A 12,064-nucleotide genomic window follows, 5' to 3' on the forward strand; every position below is an offset into this window, starting at 1 on the left:
TATTCACAGTTACAGAAATTTTGACCATGTGTTATTTCTGATGACTTAGCTGGCTGATGCTATTTCTGTTGAGATTGTGTGATTTTAAACAATTCTTGTGAATTTGTTCCATTCTTTGTTCAAACAAAAGCATTTTAAAAAGATATTTGATGCAGACATAGTATTTATGTAACAATTAGGGAGACTAACAAAAGTCTAAACAGATGTCGAACTTCCAATCACGAGTGCAGTTTATGCTCACTTGGAGCAGTGAACACACGTATGATAACATACATCGCTTTCTTCTCACATGAACTGTTGTATTGATGCAAGTTAGCATTTTGCTTAAATGTATCTAATCACTGTTAGGTTTTCTGGTTTATAATAGAGTAATTTTAATAACCTTGTTTAGTTGGCACCAATTTTCATGGGACCATCACCCTGCATAGGATAATATTTTATGTATATAGATTTTTGGTATCAGTCCTTGAGAAGTTTTTTTTTATGTTGAACTAAACTGCTGCAGTCCTTTTAGTGAAAGTATTGATAGCGTATTTGGATAGGGAATCACTTAGGCAAAGTGATGATTATGTGTCAACAATCTATTTTCAAGTAATAATGCTGCTCCATTAGGAGAAGTGAACGTGGTGGTATTCCTATACTCCTATCCTTCTTGGTAGTTGAGGTTGTAGGTCTGGGAACTGTTGGTGGAGTAGCGTAGGTGAGCTTGGTGTTTTAGTGTCCCAACAAAGCTACATTAAAGGCAAAGTAAAAGCATTAAGTACAATTTGATTTCATAATTCTAATGGGATCCTTGCTTATATGTCTATATCTGATATCATAAAGTACAGTCAGCCCTCCTTATCCATGGGGGATTGGTTCCGGGACCCCCCGTGGATACCAAAAAACGTGGTTGCTCAAGTCCCTTATATAAAATGGCGTAGTATTTGCATATAGCCTACGCACATCCTCCTGTATACATTAAATCATCTCTAGATTACTTATAATACCTAATACAATGTAAATGCTATGTAAATAGTTGTTATACCGCATTGTTCAGGAACAATAACAAGAAAAAAAAAGGCTGTACATATTCAGTACAGATGCAACCGTCATAGCTCTTCTTGGAACGCTGATGCTGCCTCGGCATCAGCCGATCTTGATTCTCCCATGATCTTTTAAGTTCTTGAGGCCGTAGTGTTTTACATAGCTAGCCAGCCATCCCTTACTAGCCTTAAACTCCTCCCTCTCACTCACAACACAAGTAGCTAACCAACGAGACACGAGGCGAACAATGCTCAACTTCCAGATTTTCCCGATCCGCGGTTGGTTGAATCCGTGCATGTGGAACCCGCGGATAAGGAGAGCCGACTGTATATGTAATTTTTTTTACAGTTGAATGAATTCTTGTGTCTTGCAATAAATCCAGAACATAATTAATAATTCAATGTATTTTCTCTTTTTTTTAGACCGGAATCTGTAGAAGCGAGCCCTGTGGTGGTAGAAAAATCAAACAGTTATCCACACCAGTTATATACCAGCAGTTCTCATCATTCGCACAGTTACATTGGTTTGCCTTACGCAGTAAGTTTTGGAATTTATAGAATAACTGCTTTTCTAGTTGGATATTTTAATTTCAGATGAGCAGTATATTTTTCCAACAATTTTAACTTGGGATTATCTCAGAAAATGTTCTCCTTTAGTCTATAAAGCGTTTATTGCCTATACCTCATTGCCCTTGAGAGACACCAGTAATTGTGCTAAGCTGCCCTCTTAAATAGAGTAGCAAATGCTGTCATATGAGCTTTTTTCCCCTGGACCATATCAAGGCAATTAGAGGGAGTGTCAAAGAAAGTGTATGGCCTGCTTCCTTCATTGTTATGGACATAGAAAAAAAGAGTTAGGAAGTCATATTGCAGTTTTAGTGACAGTGCACTTGGTGGAGTATTGTGGTACAAGAGGGTTGGGAAGTGGTTTGCCTGAATTGGAAGTAATTGCTACAAGGTGAGGTTGAACAGATTTGTATTTTGAATGGAGTGTCGGAGGCTGAGGGGAGATCTGATTGAAGTTTATAAAATAATGAGAGACATAAATGGGATAGACAGTCAGAATCATGGTAGAAAAGTAAAATACTAGACTATAAGCATTCTTTCTTATCTGCAGAGGACATCCACTGTCATTGGATCAGATGCAAGGCAGATTATAATGCAATCTTTTTTATTAGCATATATTTGTGGCCATTTGAAAGTGAAAATACTTATCGTGAGGTCAAGAGCTACTAAATTTGTAATATGGAGATGTGGCAGCCTCTTCCATAACTTTACAAGTGGGGAAGTGGGGCACAGTAGTGTAGTAATTAGTGTAATGCTATTACAGTGCTAGTAGTTAGTGACCCAGGCTCAATTGCTGTCAGTAAGGAACTTGTACATTCTCCGCAACACTGCATAGGTTTCATCTGGGTGCTTCAGACTTCTCTCACGTACCCATGGTGTATGTGGTAGAGTTAGTATGTTGTGGGAATGCAGTGTCGGTGTCAGAAGCATGATGATGCTTGCCGGCTACTCCCTGCATATATTTGACACAAATGGTACATTTCACTGTATGTACACGTGGCAAATAAAGATCATTTTAAATTTCTTTAAGTTATCATAAACCGTAGAATTTTCCCTTAAAAACACGCCTCAGAATGTGATATTTTAAATACTCCAGCTGGCTTACATTCTCACTAACAGTGAATTGAAGCATTCTTGTTATATAGTGACATGAAGAAGCAACGTTGTTATATAGTGACATGAAGTTTACATCTTGGGAATCAGATAAAGACAAAAGTTGTGATTGTGAATATAATTATTTGCCTTTGCACCCTAACATCAGTTTTTCTTCGATTGTCAATCCTTTCAGCTTCAAAAAAAATCCTGTAATATGCATTTGCACATCCTTTAACTGAATCCTATTACAGTCGGCCCTCCGTATCTGCGGATTCAACCAACTGCGGATCGAAAATATTCGAAAAAAAATTCCAGAAAGTTCCAAAAAGCAAAACTTGAATTTGCAGTGCCGCCATTTCACAGATACTCAGTCTCTCTCCAGCACTCGTTGTTTGAGCATTGTTCGCCTCACATCTTGTTTGTTCGCTACTTGTGTTGTGAGCGAGAGGAAGGAGTTTAAGGCTAGTTAAGGGATGGCTGGCTAGCTACGTAAAGTGCTACAGCCTCAAGAACTTAAAGATCACGGGAGAATTGGCATCAGCGTTCCCAGAAGAGCTACTATGGTTGCATCTGTACTGAACATGTACAGACTTTTTTTCTTGTCATTATTCCCTAAACAATACAGCATAACAACTATTTACATAGCATTTACATTGTATGAGGTATTATAAATAATCTAGAGATGATTTAAAATATACAGGAGGATGCGCGTAGGTTATATGCGAATACTACGCCGTTTTATTTTTGGGACTTGGGTAACCGCGGGGGTTCTTGGAACCAATCCCCCACGGATACCGAGGGACAACTGTACTCCCAACATCGAAGTTATTTGCTCAATAATATATAGTGGTACTAGAAAGTTTCTGAATCTTGTAGAATTTTCTCTATTTCTGCATAAATATGACTTAAAATGTGATCAGATCTTCATATATGTAGTAAATCTAGATAAAGAGAACCCAATTAAATAAATGACACAATAAACATTATATTTGTTCATTTATTTATTAAGAAAAATGATCCAATATTACATGTATTTGTTGGAAAATGTATGTGAACCTTTGGTTTCAGTAACTGGTGTGACCCCCATGTACTGTAGTAATTTCAACCAAACATTATTCTGCACATCAGCTTGGAGGAATTTTAGGTGATTCCTCCTTACAAAACTGCTTCAACTCTGGGATGGTGGTGGGCTCCCTTGCATGAATTGCTTGCTTCAGGTCCTTCCACAACATTTCTATAGGATTATGGTCAGGACCATGCCAAAATACAAATTTTCTTCTTTTTAAACAATTTTGTTGTTGATTTACTCTTGTCTTTCAGATCATTGTCTTGTTGCATTATCCAACTTCTATTAAGCTTCAGGTGATGGACTGCTACCCTGACATTCTCCTGTAAAATGTCTTGATAAAATTTTGAATTCATTGTTTCTCGAACGATTGCAAGCTGTGCAGGCCCTGAGGCAACAAAGTAGCTCCAAACCATGATACCCCTTCTACCATGCTTCACAGTTGTAATGAGGTTTTGATGTTAGTGTGCAGTGCCCTTTTCCTCCAAGCATAACAATGTGTGTTTCTGCTAAGAAGTGCAACTTTTGCCTCATCTGTCCACAGAACATTGTTGCATAAGCATGTGGAACATCCAGGTGGTCTTTGCAAACTTGAGACATGCAGCAATTTTTGTTTTGGAGAGCAGTGTTTCCCTTGTTTAGTGTTTTTCTTATAGTGAACATAGACTTTAGCAAGTTCTAGAGTTTTCTGCAGGTCTTTTGATGTTACCCTTGGATTCTTTTTCAATTCCTTCAGCATTACGCATTGTGCTCTTGGTGTGATCTTTGCAGGATGCCTACTCCTAGGGAAAGTAGCAACAGTACTGAATTTCCTTCATTTGTAGACAGTTTCTCTTACTGTGGACTGATGAACACTCAGGTCTTTAGAAATGCTTTTGTAGCCTCTTCTAGCTTCATGTATCTCTACAATTATTCTTCTAAGGTGCTCTGAAAGTTGTTTTAATCAAGGCATGGTGCACATGAACAGATCTTTCTTGAGACGAGCAGGGTTTGGGAGATTTTAACCAGGCCAGTCTGGAAAAAATCACTAAGCAATTACCATCAACAGATCACTTGCAATACCAGAGGGAACAACACTGGACCGTTGCTACACCACCATCAAGAATGCTTATCGTGCTATTCCACTTTGGGAAGTCTGATCACCAAGCTGTACTTCTGCTCACTGAGTATAGGCAGAGACTGAAGACTGCAGCATGAGCTGTGAGGATCAAGAAGGTATGGACAAGGGAAGCACAGGACTGCGCTTTGAATCGGTGGCCTGAACTGTATTCAGGGACTCATCTTCGAACCTGGATGAGTATGCTACAGTTATTTCCGACTGCATTAAAACCTGCGTGGATGAGTACGTGCCCACAAAGACCGTACATTCCCAAACCAAAAGCCGTGGATGAACCAGGAGGTACGTCGTCTGCTGAAGGCTAGATCTGTGGCATTCAAGTCTGGCAACCCAGGCCTGTACCAGAAAACCAGGTATGATTTGCGGAGGGCTATTTCAAGGGTGAAGAGACTATTTCAAATGAGGTTGGAGGCGACATCAGATGTACGGCAACTCTTGCAGGCAGGGCCTGCAAGACATTGCTTCCTACAAAGCGAAACCCAATAGCATGAATGGCAGAGAAACTTCACTACCAGATGAACTCAATGCTTTCTAGCACGCTTTGAAAGGGAGAACACAACTACAGCTGTGAAGATTCCTGCTGCACCTGATGACTCTGTGATCTCTGTCTCAGAGGCTGATGTTAGGGTGTCTTTAAAGAGACAACCCTCGCAAGGTAGAAGGTCCCAATGGAGTACCCGGTAAGGCTCTAAAAACCTGTGCCAACCAACTAGCGGGAGTATTCAAGGACATTTTCAACCTCTCATTGCTAAGGGCGGAAGTTCCTACTTGCTTCAAAAAGGCAACAATTATACCAGTGCCTAAGTAGAATAATGTTAATGACTATCACCCAGTAGCACTCACATTAACAGTGATGAAATGCTTTGAGAGGTTGGTCATGACTAGATGAACTCTTGCCTCAGCAAGGACCTGGACCCATTGCAATTTGCCTATCACCACAATAGGTCAACAGCATACGTAATCTCAATGGCTCTCTGTGCGGCTTTAGACCACCTGGATAACACAAAGACCTATGTCAGAATGCTGTTCATCAACTATAGCTCAGCATTTATTAACCATCATTCCCACAATCCTGATTGAGAAGTTGCAGAACCTGGGCCTCTGTACTTCCGTCTGCAATTGGATCCTCGACTTCCTAACCGGAAGACCACAATCTGTGTGAATTGATGATAACATATCCTCCTCATTGATATTGCACACTGGCGCACCTCAAGGGTGTGTGCTTAGCCCACTGCTCTACTCTCTATATACACATGACTTTGTGGCTAGGCATAGCTCAAATACCATCTATGAATTTGCTGACGATACAACCATTGTTGGTAGAATCTCAGGTGGTGATGAGAGGGCGTACAGGAGTGAGATATGCCAACTAGTGGAGTGGTGGCGCAGCAACAACCTGGCACTCAACGTCAGTAAGACAAAAGAGCTGTTTGGGGTCTTCAGGAAGGGTAAAACAAAGAAACACCTACCAATCCTCATAGAGGGATCAGGAGTGGAGAGAGTGAGCAGCTTCAAGTTCCTGGGTGTCAAGATCTCTGAGGATCTAACTTGGTCCCAACATATCGATGTAGTTATAACGAAGACAAGACAGCGGCTGTACTTTTATTAGGAGTGTGAAGAGGTTTGGCATGACAGCAAATACACTCAAAAACTTCTATAGTTATACCATGGAGATCATTCTGACAGGCTACAATACTGTCTGGTATAGAGGGGCTGCTGCACAGGACCGAAAGAAGCTGCAGAAGGTTGTAAATCTAGTCAGCTCCATCTTCGGTACAAGCCTACAAAGTACCCTGGACATCTTTAGGGAGTGGTGTCTCTGAAAGACAGTGCCCATTATGAAGGACCTCCAGCACCCAGGGCTTGCCCTTTTCTCAATGTTACCATCAGGTAGGAGGTACAGAAGCCTGAAGGAACACACTCAGTGATTCAGGAACAGCTTCTTCCCCTCTGCCATGCAATTCCTAAATGGACATTGAATCTTTGGACATTACCTCACTTCTTTAAAATATACAATATTTCTGTTTTTGCATGTTTTAAAAAAAATCTATTCAATATATATAATTGATTTACTTGTTTATTGATTATTATTTTTATGTTATTTATTATTATTATTATTTTTCTGTCTGCTATATTATGTATTGCATTGAACTGCTGCTGCTAAGTTAACAAATTTCATGTCACATGCTGGTGATAATAAACCTGATTCTGATTCTTCATGAGTAACCTGACTTGGTGTGTCTTTTTTGTCAAGCAGGGCATCTCTACAACCCACACCTCCAATCTCAACTCATTGATTGGACACCTGACTGCAAATAGCTTTTGTAGAAGGCATTGCCCCAGAGGTTGTGTTATTTATTTGATGGATTCTTTTCATTTAGTTTTAAGACTTGCATGAAGATCTGATCACATTTATGCAGAAATAGCAAAATTCTACAAGGTTCACAAACTTTCTAGCACCACTGTAGGAAATGAGTCTGAGCTTAATTTGAGTTTTCCAGTCTACTGCTGATAATACTATAGTAATTTTTAAAACATGCACAGGCAAGCTGTTAAACTATATTTCTGGTGTGGTTGCTTTGTTTCATAACAATATTTCTGTTGATGTCAATTTGATAATTCTCCTGATAGTTCTTGATATAACTTTGATGTAGTGGGTAAACACTAATCTTAACCATTTTGAAGAACAGAGTACAATGATGTATCTGCTGCTTTGGCATCTAATAGAAGTTTTTTTTTACAAAATGGCTTATGTATAGTTGAAGTGGCAGTGGTTGACTTTCAGACCAATGACTGTTTTACTGCAATGGAATAAAATTACCAGTTTTATGTGTTATTTTGCAATTGTTAGCAATTTCAACTTAACTCAATTTGATTGAAACAATTCACAAATTTTATAAGATTTATTGTTACTGCGTTGGGTCCAAGAAGTATTGATGGTGCTGGATAGACACATAAGCTGCTTCTACACAATTTATTAAAATAGTATAGTAAAATAACATTTAGAATTGGGTATCTTGAAATTTAACATTTTCATTTGTAGGACCATAATTATGGTGCTCGACCTCCACCAACTCCCCCAGCATCCCCTCCTCCAGCAGTTGTGATAGGAAAAAATGACGTGAGCATATTCACTACTGCTAATTTTGATGAGACCTCCAGTGCCACCACGATCAGCACTTCTGAGGATGGAAGTTATGGCACAGATATTACCAGGTGCATCTGTGGGTTCACCCATGATGATGGATACATGATCTGTTGTGACAAATGCAGGTAAGACTGCAAGATTTGAAACTTTGTCCTTCATCTGCCTCTTTCCACAGTTTTCTGTTTGAAAGGATTGTTTGGATTCCTTCAAAGGGACTTTTTTTTAGTCACTTAAGACTAAGAATGTGTCCGATTTATGATCTGAGAATTGATCTTTATGATTAGTCTCAGTGTATCTATTTTGTGTAACGTACATTGGAAAATCTCCTGTTTACCATTCAACTTCTGCTGAAGGACAGTAGTCGGTTGATCATTTGCTTTGTTCATCAAAGCCATATGAATGTCTGTACCAGAATAATAATAATCACTTAATTGAAATATTGGCAAAAGGAGAAGAAAATTACTGAGAATGTTGGGAGGTTCACTCAGCAGTTGATGGTGGCCATTCTGATTATGGCTTTGATCGAGATGCAGTCACTGCTCTTGCAGATAACAATATGGTTTTAATCCATAACAATAGAGCAGAGTTTTAGTAATGATGTGTCTAGCATGGATTTGGGTAGCTTTGACATAATTTCTAAGTGAATCGATATATTGGCAGCTAAAAAGGATCAGATTAGTTGGAATAATGTTGACTGTTTCTAATAGCTCATTTATTATACACATCTTGTTTAACAATCTTCCAACTTCTTGTTCTGTTCTGTAAATTAATTTCTCTTGTGCCAATCCACAGTTTGTCTACTTCCAACAACCTTTTGAGACAATGCATTCCAGGCTATTGTCAATCACTGTGTTTTTAAAAAAAAGTTCTTCCTGACAATCCTCTTTATCCCTTGTCTATGTTATCTACTCTGTGTACCTTCAATTAGTGGGATCTATGTTTATTTGACTGGCTTATCCAAGGATGTTATATTCTTGTACACCTCTGTCAAATCTGCAGCTTTATTTACTCCAGTTTACTCCATTTACTTCAATCTGCATTGTAATCTTCAGCTGACGTCTCTTCATTGTTGGCCATTATGGCTTAGGGGAAAGAGCAACAATTTTGACGACACAAATGATGTTGTGAAAATAACTGTTTAAAAAAAAATCAGTTTTTCTCATTGCATTTGAATGCTAAATTTTGTCCAGTACAATGTTGATAACTATGTTGCTACCTCCTTTGGTCTTTAAAATAGTGTTTTGGGATCTTTTGGTTTTACTTAAGAGTCATTTTAGCATTTCATCTGACAGTGCAGTACTTGAACTGTCAACCTAGATCTCTGTGATCATGCCACTGGAGTGGTGTGAAACTACATCCTCCTGATTGAGGGGAAGATAAGCCATATCTGGTTTTAAATTGTTAATTATTTTATATCATATCATTCTTAAAGCAGACACTGCTGAGACCTCCTAGCTTTTACTGGAGCATTAATATGGTATCTGTATTTTTATAAATCTTCACCACTAATAGGACAATCCACATCCAAATTTCATTTCCAGACAGATAATTAAACTTACAAATATTTCACTAGTTGTTTTAACAGAAAATGTTCATTACATAATAATAAAAGGCATAATCAATAGATTTTACAAAATCTCCAGGGATGAAAGAAGCTACAAAATTATTTCAGAGCAATACCTGAACAAAAACATGACTATTAATGAATCAGTAAATAGAAACATAGAAAATAGGTGCAGGAGTAGGCCATTTGGCCCTTAGAGCCTGCACCGCCATTCAGTATGATCATGGCTGATCATCCAACTCAGAACCCTGTACCTGCTTTCTCTCCATACCCCCTGATCCCTTTATCCACAAGGGATCTAACTTCCTCTTAACTATAGCCAATGAACCGGCCTCAACTGTTTCCTGTAGCAGAGAATTCCACAGATTCACCACTCTGTGTGTGAAGAAGTTTTTCCTCATCTCAGTCCTAAAAGGCTTCCCCTTTATCCTTAAACTGTGACCCCTCGTTCTGGACTTCCCCAATATCGGAAGCAATCTTCCTGCATCTAGCCTGTCCAATCCCTTTAGAATTTTATACGTTTCAATAAGATGCCCCCTCAATCTTCTAAATTCCAGTGAGTATAAGCCTAGTCGATCTAGTCTTTCTTCATATGAAAGTCCTGCCATCCCAGGAATCAATCTGGTGAACCTCCTCTGTACTCCCTCTATGGCAAGAATGTCTTTCCTCAGATTAGGGGACCAAAACTGCACACAGTACTCTAGGTGCGGTCTCACCAAGTCCTTGTACAACTGCAGTAGAACCTCCCTGCTCCTGTACTCAAATCTTTTTGCTATGAATGCCAACATACCATTGTCTCGTTGCACCTCCCCTTTTCCTAATCGGCCACCATTCAGATAATAATCTGTTTTCCTGTTCTTGCAACCAAAGTGGATAACCTCACATTTATCCACATTAAATTGCATCTGCCATGAATTTACCCACTCACCTAACCTATCCAAGTCACCCTGCATCCTCTTAGCATCCTCCTCACAGCTGACACTGCCGCCGAGCTTCATGTCATCCACAAACTTGGAGATGCTGCATTTAATTCCCTCGTCTAAATCATTAATATATAATATAAACAACTGGGGTCCCAGCACTGAGCCTTGTGGTACCCCATTAGTCACTGCCTGCCATTCTGGAAAGGTCCCGTTTACTCCCACTCTTTGCTTCCTGTCTGCCAACCAATTCTCTATCCACATCAATTCATACCCCCAATACCGTGTGCTTTAAGTTTGTACACTAATCTCCTGTGAAGGGACTTAGTAAAGCTGTAGTGTTTATGAATTCAAGTATGTGATTTAAATGTTTGCTCCTGTGTATTTACAGTACTGTGCAAAAGTCTTAGGCACCCCAGATCTTTTATTTGGTTTCAGATGGTATGGCCTTCACAGAGCCCTGATCTCAACATCATCGAGGCTGTATTGGATTACCTGGAGAGACAGAAGCAAGCGAGACAGCCAAAGTCTGCAGAAGAGCTGTGGCAAGTTCTCCAAGATGCTTGGAACAACCTACCAGCTGATTTTCTTAAAACTGCACAACAGTGTACCAAAGAGAATTGATGCAGTATTTAAGGCAAAGGGTGGTCACACCAAATACTGATTTGATATAGTTTCTTGCTGTTTACTGCTCTTTATTGTATAGTTTTTTTTATATTTAGAAACTTCCATTTCATTTTTGAAAGCATCTTTGCTTTATAGATTTTTTTAATGTGCCTAAGACTTTTGCACAGTACTGTATATATGTTTAAAATTATGTTTCTTTTAAGTGGTCTTCCTCAGACTGTAAATTCATTCTTCTCAGAGTGTCTACTTTAGAGCATGATAATGAGTTCTTGTGCAAAGTTTAGGGAATATTATTTTACATCAGGTCTTCAAGCTTCTACTTGATTTGATGCTGGAAATTCTAGATGGGAAATATTCAACAATTTACCTATACCTTGATGAATTCCTAGATTTGAAAAAAATTGTTGGGAAAAGAGTGATGTTTATATCAATCCATTAGAAGGATCTTACTGGATTCAGTTTGTGTGGGTTTTTTTTTTGAGATCTGGGTAATCTGCTAAGGTCAGTTTTTATTGTACCCGAGAAGGTAAAGTTGATTGGTGTTCTTTAACTGCTGTAGTCCATTTTATGAACTATATTTCAGGATTTAGATCTGTTAATGACAAAGTAATGGTCAATTTATTTCTAAACTGAGATATTGCGTGACTTGGAGGGGAGCAGGTACATAGTGTTGTTCTTGTGCTACTGAAGCTCTTAATCTTTCATGGTGCTTGAATGTTTAGGAATTGCGGCTTGAGTAGTCTAGGCAAGTAACTGTAGTAAATTATTTTGCTGATATACCTTGCAGCCATAGTGTGTAAGTAGTAGAGGAAGTTTGTTTAAGATTGCCAATGGAGTACCATTCAGTTGGTCGCCTATCTCCTGAAAGATGAGCAACTTGTTGGGTGTTGTTGAATCTGCATTCAAACAGGTATTGGAGTGCATTCAACCACTTG

General features: G+C 38.9%; 1 protein-coding gene across 10 annotated transcripts in view; it reads left to right on the forward strand.

The window, feature by feature from the left end:
* Positions 1 to 12,064, forward strand: part of kmt2e (lysine (K)-specific methyltransferase 2E) — a 123,122-nt gene that overhangs the window by 40,566 nt on the left and 70,492 nt on the right. For 9 of the 10 annotated variants that reach the window (XM_073066651.1, XM_073066654.1, XM_073066656.1 and 6 more), the window contains exons 3-4: positions 1,449 to 1,563; positions 7,914 to 8,143. In XM_073066651.1, the coding sequence (XP_072922752.1) occupies positions 1,449 to 1,563; positions 7,914 to 8,143 (345 nt within the window). Of the gene's footprint in view, positions 1 to 1,448; positions 1,564 to 7,913; positions 8,144 to 10,940; positions 11,048 to 12,064 lie in introns of those variants that run through there. The other variant, XM_073066659.1, reaches the window with a different exon arrangement.

The sequence above is a fragment of the Hemitrygon akajei genome, chromosome 14 (assembly GCF_048418815.1).
Source record: "Hemitrygon akajei chromosome 14, sHemAka1.3, whole genome shotgun sequence".
In the NCBI taxonomy this organism is placed as follows: Eukaryota; Metazoa; Chordata; class Chondrichthyes; order Myliobatiformes; family Dasyatidae; genus Hemitrygon; species Hemitrygon akajei.